General features: G+C 54.8%; 2 protein-coding genes and 1 long non-coding RNA gene across 6 annotated transcripts in view; 2 read left to right on the plus strand and 1 right to left on the minus strand.

The window, feature by feature from the left end:
* Window positions 1-15,036, plus strand: part of Plekhm2 (pleckstrin homology and RUN domain containing M2) — a 40,138-nt gene extending 25,102 nt beyond the window's left edge. Inside the window, exons 7-21 of one of the 3 annotated variants that reach the window (XM_085838741.1) lie at window positions 1,949-2,008; window positions 5,925-6,150; window positions 7,978-8,653; window positions 8,690-8,877; window positions 9,006-9,075; window positions 9,205-9,295; window positions 9,530-9,594; window positions 9,926-10,014; window positions 10,717-10,849; window positions 11,117-11,307; window positions 11,620-11,685; window positions 12,329-12,488; window positions 12,634-12,813; window positions 12,895-13,011; window positions 14,044-15,036. In XM_085838741.1, the coding sequence (XP_085694867.1) occupies window positions 1,949-2,008; window positions 5,925-6,150; window positions 7,978-8,653; window positions 8,690-8,877; window positions 9,006-9,075; window positions 9,205-9,295; window positions 9,530-9,594; window positions 9,926-10,014; window positions 10,717-10,849; window positions 11,117-11,307; window positions 11,620-11,685; window positions 12,329-12,488; window positions 12,634-12,813; window positions 12,895-13,011; window positions 14,044-14,181 (2,450 nt within the window). In that variant the 3' untranslated portion in view covers window positions 14,182-15,036. Of the gene's footprint in view, window positions 1-1,948; window positions 2,009-5,924; window positions 6,151-7,977; window positions 8,878-9,005; window positions 9,076-9,204; window positions 9,296-9,529; window positions 9,595-9,925; window positions 10,015-10,716; window positions 10,850-11,116; window positions 11,308-11,619; window positions 11,686-12,328; window positions 12,489-12,633; window positions 12,814-12,894; window positions 13,012-14,043 lie in introns of all 3 variants that reach the window. The other 2 variants (XM_021159316.3, XM_021159317.2) reach the window with 2 other exon arrangements.
* LOC110292182 (uncharacterized) lies at window positions 11,956-17,586 on the minus strand. The gene is made up of 3 exons (XR_002377684.2): window positions 17,538-17,586; window positions 12,617-12,803; window positions 11,956-12,155 (listed from the first exon to the last, which is right to left on the minus strand). It is a non-coding gene; the product is annotated as an uncharacterized LOC110292182 (long non-coding RNA).
* Window positions 16,958-21,856, plus strand: Slc25a34 (solute carrier family 25 member 34). Of its 2 annotated transcripts, XM_021159319.3 has the most exons (5): window positions 16,958-17,540; window positions 18,313-18,378; window positions 18,464-18,616; window positions 19,305-19,439; window positions 20,091-21,856. In XM_021159319.3, exons 1-5 carry the CDS (start codon window positions 17,121-17,123, stop codon window positions 20,271-20,273), a joined length of 957 nt encoding a protein of 318 aa, XP_021014978.1. In that variant the 5' UTR covers window positions 16,958-17,120; the 3' UTR covers window positions 20,274-21,856. The 2 variants fall into 2 exon arrangements, with proteins under 2 accessions (XP_021014978.1, XP_029331972.1); XM_029476112.2 differs by lacking the exon at window positions 18,464-18,616.
* The last annotated feature ends 376 nt before the right edge of the window (window positions 21,857-22,232 follow it).

A 22,232-nucleotide genomic window follows, 5' to 3' on the forward strand; every position in this document is an offset into this window, starting at 1 on the left:
CACTGAGCATGACTGAGCCCGACTGAGCCCCACTGAGCATGACTGAGCCCGACTGAGCCCCACTGAGCATGACTGAGCCCGACTGAGCCCCACTGAGCATGACTGAGCCCCACTGAGCCCCACTGAGCATGACTGAGCCCGACTGAGCCCCACTGAGCATGACTGAGCCCGACTGAGCCCGTCTGAGCCTGACTGAGCCCCCACTGAGCCCAACCGCCCGACTGAGCATGCCGGCTCCCTCCCAGTTGAACAGAGCTGACCATTTCCAAGATCTTCATTTCCTTGGTTTCTGTGGTAGCTAAAAAACATCGGTCGGGCTTTATGAGCCTTACTAACTTCTCCAGAAGTTTCTAACCTCATGCCCGGGTCAAGGAGAGATTCGCAGCAGTGTGCCCTGGAAACTCTTGCCTGAGTCCTGGCTGAGCATCAGCTGCCTGGGGAGGGGTGCCCTGCAGCAGGTTCTACAGAGAGGCTGAGCAAGCTCAGGAGAGACAGACAGGTGGTCTGAGGGGGGCAGAACCAGCACAGTTTCTTGGGCAGTCCCTGGTAGTGTCCCTCCATGGGTCAGAGGACTGTACCTGTCCTGAGACTGAGGAGCCGTAGGCGGAGCCTCCATCTCAGATCAGTTGCTAAGAAACCCTGGCTTGCCGGGCGGTGGCGGCACTTGGGAGGCAGAGGCAGGTGGATTTCTGAGTTCGAGGCCAGCCTGGTCTACAGAGTGAGTTCCAGGACAGCCAGGGCTACACAGAGAAAGCCTGTCTTGAAAAACCCAAAAAAGAAAAAAGAAAGAAAGAAAGAAAGAAAGAAAGAAAGAAAGAAAGAAAGAAAGAAAGAAAGAAAGAAAGAAAGAAAGAAAAAGAAAGCAAGCAAGCCCTGGCTTTCCCCAGACCTTAGGTCTTTGCCCCACTTTGGTGAGATCAAGGACGCCCTCACTAACTCGACCTCACCTCTGGGGGCTGGGGGGTCAGGGACTCAGTTCTTCTGGACTTGCTCCCTTGAGACCTGACCTTCCCCATTCTTTGTTCTGCTGTGCCATGGGTCATATGCCCAACTTTGAGACTTGCTGTGAGTAAGATCTGCATTGCAGGAGCTAGCAGTGTAGCTCAGGGGGCAGAACGCTGGTCTAGTGTGTATGAAGCTCTGGGTTCAAACCCCAGCATTGCACAAACCCAAGCCTGGGGCCAGTGAGATGGCCTAGTGGCTAAAAATCACACCAGGCAAGCCTGACCACATGTCGTTGGTCCTGGGAACCACGTAAGGAAAGAAGTGACCTTTGAAGCTTGTTCTCTGATTTACACACAGACAGACACTCACACAGACACACACACAGACACAGCCACACACCCACACAGACACACAGACACACACACCCACACACACACCATGATAGGGGAAGATACCTGTCATCTCAGCACTTGGGAGGTAGAATCAAGAGGATCAGAAATTCTAAGTCTTTCTCTACTATGTAGCAAGTTCAAGATCAGCCTGTGCTTCATGAAAAAGTTTCAAAAATTTAGCAATAAAAAGACTTGCACTGCTTATTTGCATATGGAACAAGGGAAGAGGACATTCAGACTCTAGCTGGGCCTCATGGGCTCCCCTAGAGGAGGAGACAACCTTGAAGCAACCAGGCCACCCATGAATAGAGGTCCCCGCTAAGCCCAGCGATTTATACTGACTGTCTAACTCAAGACAGAAGGACAGGACCTTGTTTCCCCAAGAGCCATGGAGGGAAGGAAGGCAAGGAGTAGAAAGTCAGACTCTTTTCTGCCAGATTAGGCTCTGAGTTGGGAAGGAGTGGCCCTCAGGGCAGCCGAGGTCATAGTTGCATCGTAGAGAACATGTACTGAGTTCCTCTCCGTCTCTTCTGTGTCTCCCGCCCTCCGCCCCGACGTCCCTCCCTCCACTACCTGTTTCTAACCCTGAGTTTTATCCCTCGTTTTTATAGATTATGATTTTGGAGATGTGTTTCCAGCAGTGCCGTCTGTACCCAGCACAGACTGGGAAGGTGGGACAGAGTCCTCTGTGACCCTCTTTTCCTGTTTGCAACGTTGCCATGCCAAGCTTGCTGCATGTTTCACAATCAGCTCCTTATTTCTTATAACAATGTCCGTGGTCAGAACGACGCCACAGCTGGTGTTGGAGTAGGTGGAATTCTGCAGTAGGAAACTTGGCCCTTAGCTCTTCTCTCAGGAAGTTTCTGCCTTCCCATGGGAGCCTGGGAAGTTACTAGTGAGTGTGGCACACACACTAGGCCACCCGCCCGATTCCAGTCCTGGTCATTATAAAACAGTGTATGTCAGTGGCCTGGCTCGGTGAAGCGGAAACTTATTCTAGAAAAGTGATGCTTTGAAATACAGGGATTGTGAGCAATCTACCCTGTGAGTATCCAGGAGGAAGATGGAGGCTTGTTCCTTTCAGGCTATCCCTAATGGACTGAGGAAACTGCCCAGGCATAACTAAAATGCCCTACAGGGAGAGCCAGCAAGATGGCCTGGCAAGCAAAGGCGCTTGGCATCAAGCATGGCCACATGAATTCTATCCCTGGAAACCACAAGTGGGAGGAGAGAACTGACTTCCCCAAGCTGACCTCTGACCTCTGCACACACACACACACACACACATGCACAGCATCCTCTGACCTCTGCACACACACAGGCATGCACAGCATCCTCTGACCTCTGCACACACACAGACATGCACAGCATCCTGACCTCTGCACACACACATACACACACACACATGCACAGCATCCTCTGACCTCTGCACACACATGCACAGCATCCTCTGACCTCTACACACACACACATGTACAGCATCCTCTGACCTCTGCACACACACAGGCATGCACAGCATCCTCTGACCTCTGCACACACACACACATGCACAGCATCCTCTGACCTCTGCACACACACACAGGCATGCACAGCATCCTCTGACCTCTGCACACACACACATACACATGCACAGCATCCTCTGACCTCTGCACACACACACACACATGCACAGCATCCTCTGACCTCTGCACACACACACACATGCACAGCATCCTCTGACCTCTGCACACACACACACATGCACAGCATCCTCTGACCTCTGCACACACACAGGCATGCACAGCATCCTCTGACCTCTGCACACACATGCACAGCATCCTCTGACCTCTGCACACACATGCACAGCATCCTCTGACCTCTGCACACACACACACATGCACAGCATCCTCTGACCTCTGCACACACATGCACAGCATCCTCTGACCTCTGCACACACATGCACAGCATCCTCTGACCTCTGCACACACACACAGCATCCTCTGACCTCTGCACACACACACATGCACAGCATCCTCTGACCTCTACACACACACACAGCATCCTCTGACCTCTGCACACACACACATACACATGCACAGCATCCTCTGACCTCTGCACACACATACACACATGCACAGTATCCTCTGACCTCTGCACACACATACACATGCACAGCATCCTCTGACCTCTGCACACACACCCACATGCACAGCATCCTCTGACCTCTGCACACACACACATGCACAGCATCCTCTGACCTCTGCACACACATAGCATCCTCTGACCTCTGCACACACACAGGCATGCACAGCATCCTCTGACCTCTGCATACACGCACAGCATCCTCTGACCTCTGCACACACATACACACATGCACAGCATCCTCTGACCTCTGCACACACATAGCATCCTCTGACCTCTGCATACACGCACAGCATGCCCTGTCCCATTAATAAGTCAATGTGGAGGTTCTCTTAGATTCTCACTGTCTACTGAACATCAATATTGTGGAGACATTTTTCTACCAGCAACCCATGTCTGGGTTTGGACAAATTCATACTCCAAGGTTGTACGACTTACTCAGAGCATGGTCTGTGTTTGATATCGTAAATGTGTGCTCCATAAATCTGAGGCTGTCCCAGAATCCCTTCCTAAAGAGCTCCTGCCCTGGGGACCCCTTCTTGCCTGAGGTGGGGTTCCTCTGAGCAGTGAGAGAGAGAGAGCTGATTTCCCATGTGATGTAGAGTGTGAACCACCTTACCTTTGAGAGACATGGGGTCCAACACTGTGGTGAATTGTGCCACTCGGCTGAGAAGGTAGCTCTGAGGAGTGTGTGTGTGAGTGCAGGTAGCGAGAGATCCAGAATTCCACCTTAACATCTTTTCTCCTTTAGCTTCTTCTGAAGTCCAATGTCAGCGTTGGCTTTTCCCTCTGATTCTAACCACTAATGCTTTCCAGACACTGTTTTAGTCACCTGACAGGCAAGCCCCGACCTTCTGACCTTCCGACATTCCTCTGCAGCCCTTAGGTCCTCCTTAGATCTTGCTTAGAAGCTACTACCCCAGCTTGCGCAGGCTGGGCAGGCCCAGTTAGATTCTCTGCAACAGTGACTTCCCAAGTTCCTGAGCACTGAAGAGTTCCCTAGCCCACAGTGCCAGCTGAGGCCCCTCTGTCACCTGGAGCCTGAGAGAAAGTAGGACTTGGGGGGCAATTCCAAACTTGGGTCCCTGATCAGGGCTGGATAAGGTGTTCTGTGGTCTTAAGCTTCTTTATAGAATTGCTAGGCATCCAGGCTTAACACCCACTGTGTTCTGGGGTCTGTATGCTGGCTTCTCATGACCCCTCCACAAGCAGCTCCAAGTGCTAAAGGGAAGAGATGGGGAGAAGCCCTCTGTCCCTGTGGGAGCCTCTGAGCTGTCTGAAGTCATGGCTTCCTTCCTCTGAGAGCTAGGCTCCAATCTCAGGGAAGCTGAAGAGAGTCGCTAGTGTGCCCCTGGCAGAGCTGCAGTTACGTTTAACCATTCCTGAGGCAGGAGGACAGTCAGGACTAGATAGTGAGAAGTGAGATTCCACATCTTAAAAAAAAAAAGAAACGAAGTGCATCTTAGGCCAGCAAGCCCGGCCGGCCTGCTCCTGCACAGGTAGATGTGCTTGCAACAACAACTAGAGTGTGTGTGGCCATTAGCCCTCACCCAGGCTGTGTCAGTGGCTGGTCTCAGCTCTCTGCCTGGGCAACTCCCATCTGCCACCAGATAAATGGCCCCTGTACTGACCACCCATGATGATGCTCCCTGCCTACCCGCTCCAGTGAGTTAGGACAGAAGGGTTTGGAGTGGGGCAGATAGAACAGCTCCTCACTGGAAAGCAGTACCCTCCAGCTCACCTAAGAGGGGTACCTGGCTCTGTTCCCCAAGAGTGCTGTTGAATTGGGGGGGGGGGAGAAAAGCCAAAATCCTCTGAAGAGCCCGAAGTATCTTGAGGGCAGCCCCTTGTACCCCTTCCTCTCTGTATCTCATTTTGTTGTCCCTGATCTGTCATATTGGGTCCTGTGTCCCCTCCCCAGCGTCCCTCCCCCGTGCTCTCCCTAGCCCATGCTTCCATGTCCTGTCTCTTCTGTTCATCCTGCATCCTTTGTTCCCTGTTGTCTGTGGTGGAGCGGGGCTTGCAGAGGACTTTGGGTATCACTTTCCACAGGGAGCGGTGTTGAGGGGCTGCCGGGCACCCCTAATCCTTGTGGGAGAGAGGGCCCTGAGGTTATCCTAGGAGGTATGCAACCTGTCTCCTCCTGGGGGCCCAGCCACCCTGGCAAGCATCAACGTCACCCTGCCTGGGGCTTAGGCCTAGAAGCTGTTTGACATTGTGGACCCTTAACTGAACTCGGCTAAGTGACTAAGGGTTCCCAGTGACAGACAGGAGGGGGTCCCCATCATCTGGCTCCAAAAGAATCAATTCCATGTCCTGTGGGTTGGAGCCTCTGCTCTTCAACTAGGGCCACTGTGGTCGGGCTTCCCTGGGAGGAACCTGGCCACCTCCCTCTGAGATAGGCATTCTTTGGGGTCCAGCTGGGGGCTGACAGGATGTCTGTGTCCTGTCTCCTTGTCCTTGCAGATGGAGACCTCACGGATACCATCAGTGGTCCGCGCTCCACTGCTTCAGACCTGACCAGTAGCAAGACATCCACCAAGAGCCCCACCCAGCGCCATAACCCCTTCAATGAGGAGCAATCTGAGACTGCATCACCCGACACCACCCCTGTGCACACGGCCTCTCAGGAGAAGGAGGAGGCCCAGGCCCCAGACCAGCCAGATGCTTGTACAGAGCTTGAAGTTATCAGGTGAGCAGGGAACGGGCCCAGAAGAAGGTGGACGAGCGTCTGTGGACTTACTATGTAGTCCAGGGCAGACAGTCTCCCCCAAGGGCAGGAGACGTCTCTGAGACTTAAGAAGCAACCCGTCAGCCGGGCGTGGTGGCGCACACCTTTAATTCCAGCACTTGGGAGGCAGAGGCAGGCGGATCTCTGAGTTCGAGGCCAGCCTGGTCTACAGAGTAAGTTCCAGGACAGTCAGGGCTACACAGAGAAACCCTGTCTCGAAAAACCAAAGCAAACAAATAAAAAGAAGCAACCCCTCCACACCTTGTGGTGTTCCTTGGTGTTGTATGTGTTTTTTATTATTATTATTATCATTATGTATTGTGTTGCTTATTAACTCTACTAGGTCTATTACTATGACCCAGCCAGCCCCCCACTCACAAATGGAGATGACCCCTGTCAATGCATTTAATCAGTTACTGGGCGATTGTCCCTAATCTGTTTTTCTATACACTAGGCTGGCCAGTTCCCAGCTCTGTTCCCAATGTCACTTGCTGTTTGAGTGCTGTCCGGGCTCTTTCTGCCCCATCGGCCTGTCCTAAAGATGCAGTTTCGTTGGCCTCACGTTCACAGTCTATCCTGGTCAGAGCCACTCAGCTCTTTGACCTCCCTGGGGCCTGCTCTGAGAACTTTCCAACCCAATTGAAGAGACACCCCTTATCCTGTTATAACTTCTTGTCTGAGGCAGGAGCATTACTCTTTAGGGTCTGGGCCTGGCACACATATTCTCCCTCTCCCTCTCCCTCTCCCTCTCCCTCTCCCTCTCCCTCTCCCTCTCCCTCTCCCTCTCCCTCTCCCTATCCCTCTCCCTCTCCCTCTCCCTCTCCCTCTCCCTCTCCCTCTCCCTCTCCCTCTCCCTCTCCCTCTCCCTCTCCCTCCCTCTTCCTCTCCCTCTCCCTCCCTCTTCCTCTCCCTCTTCCTCTCCCTCTTCCTCTCTCTCTCTGTCTCTCTCTCTCTCTCTCTCTCTCTCTCACACACACACACACACACACACACACACACACACACACGGTCACACACACTCTCTCTCAGGCTGGTTAAAGCACACAGCGACTATAGTGGCTCAGACCTGAGGTAGCTTAGCCAGGCTCATCCCAGCCATCATGGAACCAAAAAGCAGGGCCAAGATGATGAGCCCAGAAACTCTGAGGCATTTCTGGCCATGTCAGTTATCCACAGTGATACCCAGTGGAAAGGATCTATTGCTCAGATCCTAAGGAGCCTATGGAGTAGAGAGCCATTGAGCCAATCAACCACAGCCTAGGTTGGATTCCTGAACAGGCGCAGCTAACTCAGTTAGGTTTGTTTTGCTCTGTTTTGTTCTTTGAGACAATGTCTCGCTGTTTCCCCCTGGTTAGCCAAGAACTTGTTACATAGACCAGGCTTCCCTCAAATGTCCTCCAGAGTGCTAGGATTGTAAATTTATGCCACCAGGCCTGGCTTAGCTCATGGTTTTTTCTCTCTATTTTTGCAATGGTGTCTTGGCTCAGTAGCTCAGGCTGGCTTTGTCTTCACGATCTTCCTGCCTCTGCCTCCTGGGTGCTGGGACTATTAAGTTTACACCAGCAGGCCTGGCTGCTCTCTCAGTTCTGTCACCTAGAATTTGTAGGCATGCTCGGGAGTCATTCATGACTGTCCCTCCCTGGCTCTCTGCCAGCAGCAAGCCACCTTAGACCTCCCCGCCTTGCACTGCCTGGGACCACACACTCTGGAGAACTGCCTCTCTGACCCAGCCTGTTTCCCTCAGTGGACACTCAAGTGTTCCCTCCCTCCCTGTCCCCTGTGTTGCAGGGTCACCAAGAAGAAGAAGATTGGCAAGAAGAAAAAGACCAAGCTGGATGAGGATGCAAGCCCACTGCACCCCACCTCTAGTCAGCAGAAATGTGGCCAGCAGGGGGAAGGTGACGGACTTGTGGGCACCCCAGGCCTGGTGAGGGACCCTTCGGACACTGTACTTGCTTCCCCTCAGGAGCAAGGGGAAGGACTCAGCAGTACGGCTGGGAGCAGCGAGCTCTCTGAGCTCAGCCAGATGGGCTTGCTCATCCCCGAGATGAAGGACACCTCCATGGAGTGCCTAGGACAGCCTCTGAGCAAGGTCATTGACAAACTCCACGGCCAGCTGGACCCTAGCACCTGGTGCTCCCATGCCGATCCTCCCGAGCAGTCCTTTCGGGCCGGCTCTCCGGGGGAGGCCCCGGAGAAACCACCATTTTGCGACTTTAGTGAGGGGCTTCCAGCACCCATGGACTTCTACCGGTTTACAGTCGAGAGTCCAGGTACTGTTGCACCAGGTGGCGGCCACCATGACCCTCCAGGGCCGAGCCAACCGCTGCATGTTCCTGGTAGCCCTGCGGCTGCTCTCCAAGAAGAGGAAGGAGGAGGAGGAGGAGGAGAGGGACAGACATCTCAGCCCCTAGAGGACCGGCAAGGAGAGGAGACTCAGGAGCCAGAGCCTCGGGAACCGGATAGCCAGGAGCCACTGGTCAGCCAGGAGCCACTGGTCAGCCAGGAGCCACTGGTCAGCCAGGAGCCCGTGCCCGAACCTGTGTCCCAGCCTGAACCTGGAACCCAGGAGGCTCTTTGCAAGCTCAAGCGAGACCAGCCCAGTCCTTGTCTGAGCAGTGCTGAGGACTCCGGGGTAGAGGAGGGCCAGGGTAGCCCTTCAGAGATGACGCACCCCTCAGAGTTCAGGTGAGGGCTGTGCGGGATCTGCCAGTCCAGCAGGGATGGTGGATCTAGCCTGCTGTGGGAGGCGGAAAGGAGGGTGACCTCCTGCCTGACCTGACCCCTGCGCCTCCCTACCCTTGTTCCTGACACAGAGTAGACAACAACCACTTGCTCCTCCTCATGATTCACGTCTTTCGAGAAAATGAAGAGCAGTTGTTCAAAGTAAGTCCCCGAACCGGGGAACCATCAAGCGGCACAGGAAGGCGGGTTGAGTCGCCCACTCTGTTCAGTGCGCATGCGGGTCCCACGGGGCGGGCCCTCGAGCTGACCGCGGTTTGCCTCGGCCCATAGATGATCCGGATGAGCACAGGGCACATGGAGGGTAATCTGCAACTGCTCTACGTGCTACTCACAGACTGCTATGTCTACCTGCTTCGGAAAGGTGCCTGCCACCCCAGGCCAGGGTGGGTGGGGCTGGGCTCCTTCCCAACCCCCACCGTAGGCTTGAAAGTGTCCAGAGGGAGGTATTGCTAGTTGGGCTGAGCACCCTATCTGTCATTCTGCTACACAGTCACTTCCTGTTGCGGGGCAAGGAGGGCTGGGTCTTCGCTAATGGGGCTGGGGGAGAGGAAAAGAGGCCAGCCCAGGTAATAGGCATTCCGGTCTCCTCTCTCAGGGGCCACGGAAAAGCCATACCTGGTGGAAGAGGCTGTTTCTTACAATGAACTTGACTATGTGTCGGTGAGTCCAGGCTCTGCAGTTGGTATACCCACCTAAGTACGGGGCTTCTCAGGCTAGCCCTGCCCAGAGCTGTAGAGCATAGGCCACGGGCGCCAACATCCACAGAGGCCTCTGTACACGTGCTGGAGACGGGAGTCAAGGGCGAAGACACCTCTTCCCGTCCCAGATCTCTGACCATCTTCCCTAACTCATCCAGACCCCAGTCTTGGTTAGAGGCCTTCTTAGTCGTGACCCCTCCACATGGGGTTTCTCCCTTCCCAATCTCAGCCAACCCTTACTTAGGACGCCCCTTACGGCAGGCAGAGGCCAAGTCCCGTGTGTTTTCCCGCAGGTTGGCCTCGACCAACAGACTGTCAAGCTGGTGTGCACCAACCGCAGGAAGCAGTTTCTACTGGACACAGCCGACGTGGCCCTGGCTGAGTGAGTGTCAGCCCCTGCCCCTCACCAGGACAGGAGAATCAGCATCTGCCATGGGCGTGGCCCTGGCTGGGGGTAGGAGGAGACATCAATCTGGGCCCCCCCCCCCAAGAGCCTGCGGTCTGCTCAGAGAGGCAGGGAAGTGGACAGTCACTGACCGACTGACTCTCGTCAGCTCAGGTGACCTCAGCCCCTCAGGACCCACAGAGAGGATGGGGGCTGATGTGAGGTCCGATGGGAGGGGAGGCACAAGAGCTGGGCTGCTGTCCCAGGTGTATGGCCTGGACCTCTACGGACATGGGAATTCCATGTGAGGAGGTCACTTCTGTACTGACTGGAGTGGTCAGATCCTACTGTCCCAGCAGTCTGGGTAGCCTCCTGTCAGAAGCCAAGGCCACTTGGACACTAGAAATGGTCAGGCCGCCGGGCGTGGTGGCGCACGCCTTTAATCCCAGCACTCGGGAGGCAGAGGCAGGCGGATTTCTGAGTTCGAGGCCAGCCTGGTCTACAGAGTGAGTTCCAGGACAGCCAAGGCTACACAGAGAAACCCTGTCTCGAAAAACCAAAAACAAAAAAAAAAAAAAAAAAGAAATGGTCAGGCCTTTTCTGGGCACCATGCAGTGATGCAGGGCTCTGACCCCGTCACACCTATCTGCCAAGGACCTGTCCCCAGGCCTCTGACAGCAAACTGCACTCCCTGAACAGGCTCTTCTTGGCGTCTCTGAAGTCAGCCATGATCAAAGGTTGCCGGGAACCACCCTACCCCAGCATCCTGACTGATGCTACCATGGAGAAGCTGGCGCTGGCAAAATTTGTTGCCCAGGAGTCCAAATGTGAGGTTAGTAGCTGGGGCGGAAACCCCAGTCAGTGCCATCCCATTGGCCTGCCTTAAGACTCACTGATACACATGGACCAGGGCCAGCATCTCCCAGCCTTCCTCCTGGAAAGGGCTTCCCTCTTCTAGGTCCTCTCCTCTTGTCCACTTGGCTATGTCCCGAGGAGGCCTTGTTCTCACGGTGGCCGTGCCTGGGTCATGGGTAAGCTGAGGCCTGGCATGGGCTTTGCCAAGGCCTCACCTGCCGTCGTCCGTCGCCTTCACCCCCAGGCATCCGCCGTGACCGTGCATTTCTATGGGCTTGTGCACTGGGAGGACCCCATGGAAGAGGCCCTGGGCCCTGTTCCCTGCCAGTGCTCACCGGCCGAGGGCACCGTCACCAAAGAAGGCATGCTGCACTACAAGGCCAGCACCTCCTACCTGGGCAAGGAACACTGGAAGGCCTGCTTCGTGGTGCTCAGGTGGGAACCCCAGCAGCTGTGGGCCCAGGCATGTGTCAAGTCCCTAGCAGGGAGGAAAGGCCCATGGGCGGGTGCCTCCCTTTGCCCCGGCGCCGTGGGCTCACCCAGGGATAGAGAGCTTCTCTATAAAGCCAGTTCTCTGGGCCCAGAATTCCCAGGGCAATGTTCTCCATAGGCACGCTCAGCCTCCTTTGTCGTCCCCCCCCCCCCCCCATAGAGAGCAGGTCCCTGGTTCCCATCCCAGCCAGTATATGGGGAATCCCTGGGATCTTCTTAGCCAGGCCTCACCTCACTGTAACTGTGACCCTGTAGCAATGGGATCCTCTACCAGTACCCTGACCGCACGGACGTCATCCCCCTGCTGTCCGTGAACATGGGGTAAGTGTCCCAGGAAAGGGGACTGTGCAACGGTCATGGCTAGGTATTCTGCTCAGAGGTCAGTTGTGGCTGAGTCTGAAGCTTGGAGTCCACTGTCCTTCCCTCCCTCTCCTCACCTTACCCTGCAAACCTGACTAGTGCCTTGGGCTTCCCAAGCTGCAAGGAGGCAGGATGATCAAGGAGCCACCCTTTTGCCTAGAGAAAGAAACCCCGTCCCAGGAATTCCAGCCAATGAGAGGCAGGCGGTAGAGGAAGTGGGTGGGCGGGCACTGGTTCTGAGCAGGTGCAATGAGTGGCTTTGTAATCTTTTCTCGCTGTTTTTGGGAACCCCGGGGGAGCTTGGTAATTCTGGAGATACAGGTTGTCAGGTGGAGTGGCTCTCTTCAAATCCAGTGTGGGAGATAGGCGTATGCTACATACATCCTCTGCTACATAACAAGTTCCAGACCAGCCTGGGCTGCATACCCTGTCTTAAAAGAAAAAGAAAAAAAGCTGTTACTTACACACACGCACACGCGCACGCACGCACAAGCATGTGCAAACGTCCCTAGAGACCGAGGCCCAGTACCTGCGCACCTCAGCCCACTCCAGGGTTTCCACCCCTGCCTCCACCCTCCCATTTCACCCTCTTCCTCTGGCCCAGTGGGGAACAGTGCGGTGGCTGCCGGAGATCCAACACCACGGATCGGCCCCACGCCTTCCAGGTCATTCTGGCTGACCGGCCCTGCCTGGAGCTAAGCGCCGACAGCGAGGCTGAGATGGCTGACTGGATGCAACATCTCTGCCAGGCCGTGTCCAAAGGAGTAAGCCCACCCGTGTCCACTGTCATCCACCCAGCCATCACCCCTGACCCCACCCCTCACCCTTAAGGGAGAGTCTACAGGGGATTCTTGATGCAGGCCACACTGGAGAAGCAACCTGAGTCTCTCACCTTCTGCCAATGTCCAGGTCATACCCCAGGGCATAGCTCCCAGCCCCTGTATCCCTTGCTGCCTGGTGATCACAGAGGACCGCCTCTTCACCTGCCACGAGGATTGCCAAACCAGCTTCTTTCGCTCCCTGGGCACAGCCAAGCTGGCAGACATCACTGCCATCTCCACGGAGCTGGGCAAGGAATACTGTGTCCTGGTGAGTGGGCAGGAATGGGGCCACCGGCTTTGCCCCAGGAAATCCATGCATATTCATTCACCCGGGACCTGCTGCCCCTAGGAGTTCTCCCAGGATAGCCCACAGCTGCTCCAGCCTTGGGTCATCTACCTGAGCTGCACTTCCGAGCTGGACCGGTTCCTGACTGCCCTGAGCTCTGGGTGGAAAGCCATCTACCAGGTACCTAGCTGTTCTTGGAGCCTGGCCTCGCCTGGAGGGTTCTGGGGACAGCAATTTGCCAACAGCTTTAGATAGTCAGAAACTTTGGGCCCCATTGTCAATGTGTCTGTCAAAACTAAAAATACTACCAGGAGCTGCTGTTCCTGACCTGAGCTCCAGTCACCGTGGGGCTCTTGGTAAGTCTGGTGAGATGTAAGTCTGGAGAATTTACCTCCCCCACCCCAGAGCTGGAGAAGTGGTGACTTGCTTTTCTTTTTGTTATTTTTGGTTGGTTGGTTTTGGTTTGGTTTGGTTTGTTGTTGTTGTTGGGGTTTTTGGTTTGGTTTGGTTTGGTTTGATGTGGTTTGGTTTTTTTTTTTTTTTTTTTTTTTTGAGACAGAGTTTCTCTGTGTAGCCCTGGCTGTCCTGGAACTCACTTTGTAGACCAGGCTGGCCTCGAACTCAGAAATGCGCCACCACTGCCTGGCTAGTTTTTGTTTTTAAAGATATTAATTATTTTGAGTACATTGTTGCCGTCTTCAGACACACCAGCAGAGGGCATCTGATCCCATTACAGATGTGAGCCACCATGTGGTTGCTGGGAATTGAACTCAGGACCTCTGGAAGAGCAGTCAGTTCTCTTACCCACTGAGCCGTCTCTCCAGCCCCTGTGTTTTGTTTTTGAGACAAGATCCTACTGTACATCTCTGGCCGGCCTGGAACTCACAGGGAAAAATCTGCCTCTGGCTCCTGGGATTAACGGCATGTGCCACCACAGCCAGGGAGAGGGACTGTTTTATGCAGTGCTCCCTGCACCCTGTCATTCTGGGTGGCTCTAAACTGAGCCAGAGATGGAAAACAGTCAGGTCAGATCCCCTCACCCAGTGAATTCCAGGTCGCCCGGAGAGCTGAGCCTCGGGGTCTGTGCGCTGAACAGGGGGGAGACTTGCAACATGGAAAGTGTTCCCAAAGGAGTGTGCAGGGCCGTGAAGGTCTTCCAGGCTCCTGGGAGAACAGCCGATAGCCCTGTGCTTTCTGCTTGTCTAAACACAGGTAGACCTTCCTCACAAGGCCATCCATGAAGCTTCCATCAAGCAGAAATTTGAAGATGCCCTGAGCCTCATCCACAGCGCCTGGCAGCGGAGCGACAGTCTCTGCCGCGGCAGGGCCTCCCGGGACCCCTGGTGCTGAGGTGTGGCTGGGCAGCACTGTGGGCAGACCGGAAGGAGGTGGGCTGACTGACTTCTACACTGCATTGTCCCACCGTGGTGTTTCGGGGCCGGGGATCAACAGCCCACTGCTGCCTTGGGGTGGCAGAACCACATGGTGTGGCTAGAGACAGGAGTTCAGAGTCAGTGCCTGGCACCGTAGGCACCCTGCCCGCTGGTAGTGACTAGTGGTCACTGGGGCAGAAGGTCTGAGCCCTGTGGGCTCTATAGACACTTGGTGTCCTCTGGCCACCATTGAGTCCTCACCATCTGCTCAGGGTGACGGAGAGAACAACATCCATTTAAGAGGGAGCAAAGAGACGGGGAGGGTGGGTGCGCCATCTTCCTCTCCTGGGTCAGGGGCCTGGGCGGATGGTCAGGGCCCCCTGGGGGGTCCTGAGTGCCCAGCCACCCTTGTTCATTATTGAACAGTGTCCCCATCACACAAGGAAAGGCAAACACTAGGATCTGTGCATGCCCCCCTCTCACGAATCCACCCCATGCACAGCGGCCTGCCTTGCACAGCCTGGGCCCAGCCCGCAGCCCTCCAGGGCTGCCAGGAGGCCCTGCATGTCCACAGCCCTGCCTCTCCTCTTCCTCAAACACAGCAGAGCTTGTAGAACCAGGGGTCAATTGGCTCCTCTTGCCAGGAGCAAAGGAGAGGGTCAGAGAGAGGAGCAGAGCCCATGAGCGCGTGGTGGCTTCTTTGACATCTGACAACCAACCCCTGCTAGGCTGGGGCTGGCCCTTCTTGAGGTCTATGTTAGGTCCCTTGAGGGACAGGTCAGGTGGACTGGGTTTTGTTTTTTAAAATAAAATTGATGTTATATTGCTGAGACTTGTCGCTGACCCTCTTTCAGTGTGAGGGGGGTGGAGGAGCGCCCTACCCCCTCTCCATCTCCATTGTCTGGGCGGGCATACATACACAGAGACACACAGAGAGAAAGAGGGAGAGGGAGAAGAATCAGCCCCAGGTTGGCCTTGGCTGCTCTGCCCTGCTGCCTGGAGGAGGAAGGGCCTGGAAGTCCCTGTGCCTTCCGGTTTCCTGCAGGGCCTGGTGGCTTGGTTGTTAAGGTAAATGGCTAGAGCCACCAGGTTTACTCCCCAAGGGGCCCTCATCATTCCATTTCATCCCAAAAAGGCACTCTGCAGTTTGGGATGAACGTAACTGAGGCACTAGAAGTCGGGGCACAGGAGGGGTATGGACTGCCTTCCACTGGGTGCAGCAGGCTTTTGACACGTCACTCTCCCAGGGGCCTTTCTGGACTCTCCCCTCCCCTCCTGTGCAGCACCATCTCCACAGAGGTTACCTGCCCTCACGAGTGGTGAAACCAGAAAACGGAAAATCTAGAGCTAAGCACTTGTACGGTTTTAAAATGCACACACTGGTTTGCATACTGTGTGCTGCCTGCACAGATGTGGCTCATCCGGTTGTCGAGCGTCTCTGCTGAGTACACCATTAGGCACCTGGCTTTCACATCGACTGGGGGTGGAGCAGGATTTGTGTTCAAGTGACCCTTTTTTAAATAATGGCCCCTAAAGTTGCCCTCAGTGTCTGTCATGTGTGTATCCACACACATACACATGCACACACACAGGATAATCTAAGCTATATAGTGAGACCCTGTCTTTTTAAAAAAGGAATTCACATCAATGGTGTTTTCTGGGTGTGATAGTGCACGCCTTTAACTCCAGCACTTGGGAGGCAGAGGCAGGCAGATCTCTGTGACTTCCGGGCCCTTGTGATCTCCATAGTTCCAGGATAGCCAAAGCTACACAGAGCAACCCTGTCTTAAAATAAAATAAAATGAACGGGATTGGAGAAATGATTCAGTGGTTAGAGCACAGAACTAGCTGTTCTTCCAGAGGTCCAGGGTTCAATTCCCAGCACCCACCTACATGGTAGCTCAGACCCCAGACCCGTTTGTAACTCCAGTTCCAGAGTATACAACGTCCTCTCTGACCTCCATGGACACCAGGCACACCAGGCTCACACATGCATAGGCAAAACACCCATATACATAAGAATGTAAGAGAAAGCAGGCCAGGATCTGCAGGTTTGTGTTGCCAGCACGGGGGGGGGGGGGGGGGGGGGGGGGGGGGGGGGGCAGAGGCAAGTGGAGCCAGCCACCAGTTTGGAGGTGGCCCGGGCAGCACAGTGAGTCCTTGAGAGTGAGACACCGTCACAGGAAACTGAACAGTCTCACCCATGGCTCTGCAGGGCTCTGAGGCCCTCCCTGACATTCACTTCTGTTGAACTGTAAAGCCGGGTGTGGTGGTGCACCTTTAATCCCAGCACTGGGGGAGGCAGAGGCAGGCAGATCTCTGTGAGTCTGTGGCCACCTGGTCTACATAGCTAGTTTCTGGCCAGCCAGGGTTATATAGAGAGACCTCGTTTCAAAGAAAAAAGATATTAAGTGAATAAACCTTAGAGAGAGAGAGAGAGAGAGAGGAGAGAGAGAATAGGGCTATAATCTGGCAGAGGTTGAAATGGCACAGTTGCTGGTTAGCCATGCTTACGGCCAAGTCACCACAAGCCTAGGGCTTTTAGCTGGAGCCCTACAGGGATAAGAGATGGAACAGGAAGTCTAGAGGACAAGGAGGAGTGCCCTCCCCTACTCTAGCTTGGCTCTTTCTTTCTGCCCACTGTCCTTCCAGTCACAAGTGACCTTTCCTCCAGATCCCAGGGCCCAGGCCCGCCCTGGCCAGCAGCAGCTGGGATTGGTCTGAGCCAGAGGAGGTGTGTCCAGCTTCCCATAGCCCTGCTGATGAACAGCAGGTGGAGTTCCAAGACAACCAGGGGCCACCAGCCAGTGGTAGGATCTCTGCCCTCTAGACATGGCACTGGCCCCCTTTGATCCCCAGCCCTGTGGCCATGCAGAGGTACAGACTGCCTAGAGACTACCATCTATAGCCTGTGCCATGAAGCCGACTCGGGCACAGATGGCTCCTGCCATGGATTCGAGGGAGATGGTGTCCCCGGCTGTGGACCTGGTGCTGGGTGCCTCAGCCTGCTGCCTGGCCTGTGTATTCACCAACCCCCTGGAAGTGGTAAAGACCCGTCTACAACTGCAGGGGGAACTGCAGGCCCCAGGCACCTACCCACGGCCCTACCGGGGCTTTGTGTCTTCTGTTGCAGCCGTGGCCCGGGCAGATGGGCTGTGGGGCCTGCAGAAGGGGCTGGCTGCTGGCCTTCTCTACCAGGGCCTCATGAATGGTGTCCGTTTCTACTGCTATAGCCTGGCATGCCAGGCTGGCCTCACCCAACAACCAGGAGGCACTGTGATCGCAGGCGCTGCGGCTGGGGCATTGGGGGCCTTCGTGGGGAGTCCTGCTTACCTGGTAAGTGTCTTCTCCTTCCTTTAAAACTCCGTGACCAACGTGACCAGTGGACTTTGTGGCCCTGGGTTGGGCGTGCCAGTTTGGGAGGGGCCTATTCACTGGGAATATCTGGCTTAGACCTGAAATCTGCCCTCGCTCTGACCCTTGCTTCTTTGGGGGCCATGCCCACTGGTCTTAGCTGGGAGAGGGAACAGCTTATGGAGTAGGTAGATTCTAGTCCTTGCTTGCCTGTGGTGGCACCTAGGGAGCCTGGCATACAGTAAGAATAAAAACTGCCACAGAGCAGAGGACTGTTGTGTCCTGGTCTAAACACTGAACACTTTACTCTGTCCTTGAGAGTGGCAACACAGAGTCCCAAAGATCTCCTTAAGAAACCTGAGCCACCAAGATGTGTGCCAGGCCTCAGGATGTGGCTCAGTTGGTATTGTGTTTGCCTGACATGTACTAAGCCCTGGGTATGTTCCCAAACACAACATAAACCAGGCGTGGTACCGCTTGCCTGCCTACCCATAAGCCCAGTATTTGAGAGGTGGAGACAGGAAAATCAGAATTAAGGTCATGGTGACAAGACTTATTTGGTGCCAGCCTGAGGTACGTGATGAAACACAATGTCTCAAATTTTAAAATAATAAAACTGAGCTCTGGCCAACCAAGACTGTCTCTGAGCTTCAGATGTGGGGGTCAGGGATACTATGCAAGGGGAGGGGCTCAAACACGCTCAGCTCAGTTTCCAGGCTCTATCCTAGAGCTCCCATCTGCTCTGAACTTGCAGGTCAAGACACAGCTACAGGCCCAGACAGTGGCTACTATGGCTGTGGGGCATCAGCACCAGCATCAGGTAAGATTACTTCCCCGGGACCCGGGGCTCCAGGCTGTGCAGGCGCAGCGGCTCTCTAGTGACCCATACCATCTCCTCCCTGCAGGGTGTCCTGAGTGCGCTGGAGACCATCTGGCGCCAACAGGGCATGCTGGGGCTGTGGCGGGGTGTGGGTGGGGCCGTGCCCCGAGTCACAGTAGGTTCAGCTGCCCAGCTGGCCACCTTTACCTCTGCCAAGGCATGGGTACAGGATCGACAGGTAAGGAGCTGGGAACACTAATACAGACAGGGAGTGGGAGGTTTCCTGCCTCTGTCACACAGGGTTGGTGACAAATGGGGCCCAAATCAAAACCTGGTTTTGCTGAACATGGTGAGATGCACTTACGTTCCTAGGCCCAAGCTACTACCTACATGAGGAAGAAAGACAGGGGAAATGGGAAAGGAAAAAGGGAGAGAGGGATAGAGAGGAGGGAGAAGGAAGGAAGGAGAGACAGAAGGAAGAAAGAAGGGGAGGAAGGGGAGAGGGGTTGCAGCCAGGACAGTGATCCTCACCTGTGATCTCAGAACTTAGAAGGTGGAGGCAGGAGGATTGCAAGTTGGAGAACACCCTGCTGCATAGCAAGATCTGTCTCAACCAAGAGAGAATGAGCATGCTTGATGGTATAGGATGGTATAGAGGGAGGGAGAAAATAAAGTTGTTAGCTCTGCCATTATAGTTGCGACCTAGCCTTTGTGTCTCACAGGAGTTGGGGTGGGGGGTCATCGGTGAACTCTAAAATCATGGAAAAATGCAGGGTTGGCATCGGGAGTTGGAAATGGCTGGAGAGGTCTGATTTGGTTGCCCAGCTCAGCCCTTCCAGCCCTCCTGGGCTGGGGGCAGGGGGGAGAGCACAGTAGGGGTGAGTATAGGCAGTGGGTAGGGTGAACAGCTTGTGCCATCTCCACAGTGGTTTTTGGAGGACAGCTGGCTGGTGACCCTGGCCGGCGGCATGATCAGCAGTATAGCTGTGGTTACAGTCATGACACCCCTGGACGTCGTCAGCACGCGGCTGTACAATCAGCCAGTGGACAGAGCTGGCAGGGTGAGCAGGGGACAAAGGGAACGGGGACACACACACACAGAGCCACCAAGGAGCACACACTATATTCACAACACATTAACAGGCAAATCCCAAGTTCTTTGGATTTTATTCTGTTTCTTGATGAAGAAATCAACTCAGAGAGGTCCAGTGACACAGCTGAGGTCGCCCAGATGTCGTTAGAAAAGACAGGGTTGACTGGGCAGTGGTGGCGCACGCCTTTAATCCCAGCACTTCGGAGGCAGAGGCAGGTGGATTTCTGAGTTTGAGGCCAGCCTGGTCTGCAGAGTGAGTTCCAGAACAGCCAGGGCTATACAGAGAAACCCTGTCTCAACAAAAACAAAAACAAAAACAAAAACAAAAACAAAAACAAAAGAAGGAAGGAAGGAAGAAAGAAAGAGAGAGGCAGGGTTTGGAATTTTGGCCTTTCTGTCATAACGTCAATAGGAAATGTGAGGACAAAGGTGTGTGTGCCTCCATATCCAAGCCGTACCCCTGAAGGAGGCTATCCACCTGCAGGCAAAGGCTCCTTTTTATTAGCGTCACAGTCTATAACCCTCCCATATGGGAACAGATGCACTTCTGACACCACTAGACACACTCGGCTGTGTCATCTGGGACCCTCAACTCTCTCCCCATGTTTATTATCCCCAGGGCCAGCTGTATGGGGGCCTCGCTGATTGCCTGGTGAAGACCTGTCAACAGGAGGGACCCCTGGCGCTCTACAAAGGCCTAGGCCCTGCCTATCTGCGCTTGGGTCCCCACACCATCCTTAGCATGTTCTTCTGGGATGAGCTTCGGAAACTGGCCACGAGGGCCCAGCACCAGGGCACCTAGACTCAACTCTCATCCCACCACCAAGCCTGCCATCTGGTGGAAGACTGGCTGCCCAGAGCTAGCTTGAGTCAGGCCCTGCCACAAGCCAGGGGGAGAGGGCAAGGAACGATGGACAACTGGGATCTATTGAGCCCCAGGACCAGTGTGCCCCATGTCACCACCTCTTTATTTCCCTTCTCTCCCCTGGGTTACCATGCCTTAGCTCATGGCCACAGCAATGCCTACATATAAAGATTCCCATTAGGGGAGCCACTCAGCTACACTGGCTCCTCAGTCCTCCACCCACTGTGTGGCCACATGAGCCTCTCTCAGCATGGGGAAACTGAGGCTGAGGGGAGCCATGTCTCTGTGGAGCCACATATGTTTGCCATGACAGAGCCAGGACTGGAGTTCAACTCTGCCTACCCCCATACAATGCTCTCAAGGAAGACACGGCTACATCAGGACTACTGGGCTTCGTGTCCCTCAGAGGCCACTGCATGTGAGACCCTTGTGCCACCAGGGAGTCCTTGGTGTTCCCAGAGTCTAGTTGGCCAAAGCTAGTTATCAGACCAAGTTATGAAGCCGCCTCAATGGCTTAGCAAAACAAACAAACAAACAACCCTGTTTTCCTACCTTCTGAAGCTGGAAGCGCAGGAAGGTATTGGTGGTGTTGGCGACTCTCTTTACTTTTATTTCAGTTATCTGTGGTGCTGTGGTAGAGCCAGGGCCTGGGCATACTGGTCACCTTATCTGTCCGTGGTCCACACCACAGCCCAAGGCTGACTTCTCCTGAGACCTCCTTCCTTGACTTTAAAATGAGCAGCTTCCTTCCGTCTTCTCTGAATCTGAGTCAAATCGGCTTTCCTCAGGCTGGGGACATAGATCAGTCGGCAGACTGCCCACCCACTGCTCACGAGGCCCCCCCGGATCCAAATGAACTGGGCATGATGGCACCTGCCTGTATTCTCAGCCCTGGGAAGGCAGAGGCAGGAGGACCTGGAGTTCAGAGTCATCCTCGGCTCCATAGCAAGTCTGAGGTCAGCCTGGATTCCATGAGAGCCAGAGAGGAGAGAGAGGGAGAGGAGGGGAGAAGGGGGTTGAGGAGGGAGGAAAGGGAGGAGGAGGAGGAGGAGGAGGAGGAGGAGGAGGAGGAGGACAGGGAGATGGAGACCCAGTTCTGTTGAATAGGACCCACACAGGGACTGCATATTACCGAGGGAGCTACCACGGCCTCCCTCTACAGTCCCTGAGGGGCTGGATTAGGGCGTCAGCAGCAGTCTTGGAGCGGTTGAGTCCAGGCTTCCTGTTTGTGTACGTCCCAGGGGAGCTCAGGCCTAGGGAAGAGGGTGCCTGACCATGTGGGTCACGGAGCAGAGCCACTGCAGGGCCAACGACACACTCCGAGCCCTCTCTCCAGACTGCAGGCACGCCCCACCACAGGGACAGGTGTGTAAGGCACCCAGTGGCCTTTCTCCTATAAAAGTGGACACCCGCTCTTGGCCAGGTAGCCTCAACCACCTTCCCCAACCACTTCCCAAATGAGAAAAATTACTCCAGATGAACACTCCTGAACACTCCAATAAAGTTTTATATTTTGTGAACTTTGGTAATTGCCCTCTGCTTCCCTGTCCCTGTCCCTGCCCCGCCCCGCCCCAAACCCTCAGTCTCAAGCCTTTTATTTCTAGGAAAGACCCAAAAAGCAGCGCCCGCCCGCCCAGGTGAAGCCTGCCACCTAGTGGACAGAAGGACAGTATGACCCCGAGATAGACTGCGCTCAACCTGAGTCTTAGTCTTTTTTTTTTTTTTTTTTCCTGAGACAGGGTTTCTCTGTGTAGCCCTGGCTATCCTGGAACTCACTCTGTAGACCAGGCTGGCCTCGAACTCAGAAATCCGCCTGCCTCTGCCTCCCGAGTGCTGGGATTAAAGGTGTGCGCCACCACACCCAGCTTCAACCTAAATCTTAAGGGGATTCCAAAC

Source organism: Mus caroli, unplaced genomic scaffold, assembly GCF_978045245.1.
Source record: "Mus caroli unplaced genomic scaffold, Mus_caroli_1 scaffold_6, whole genome shotgun sequence".
Taxonomy (NCBI): Eukaryota; Metazoa; Chordata; class Mammalia; order Rodentia; family Muridae; genus Mus; species Mus caroli.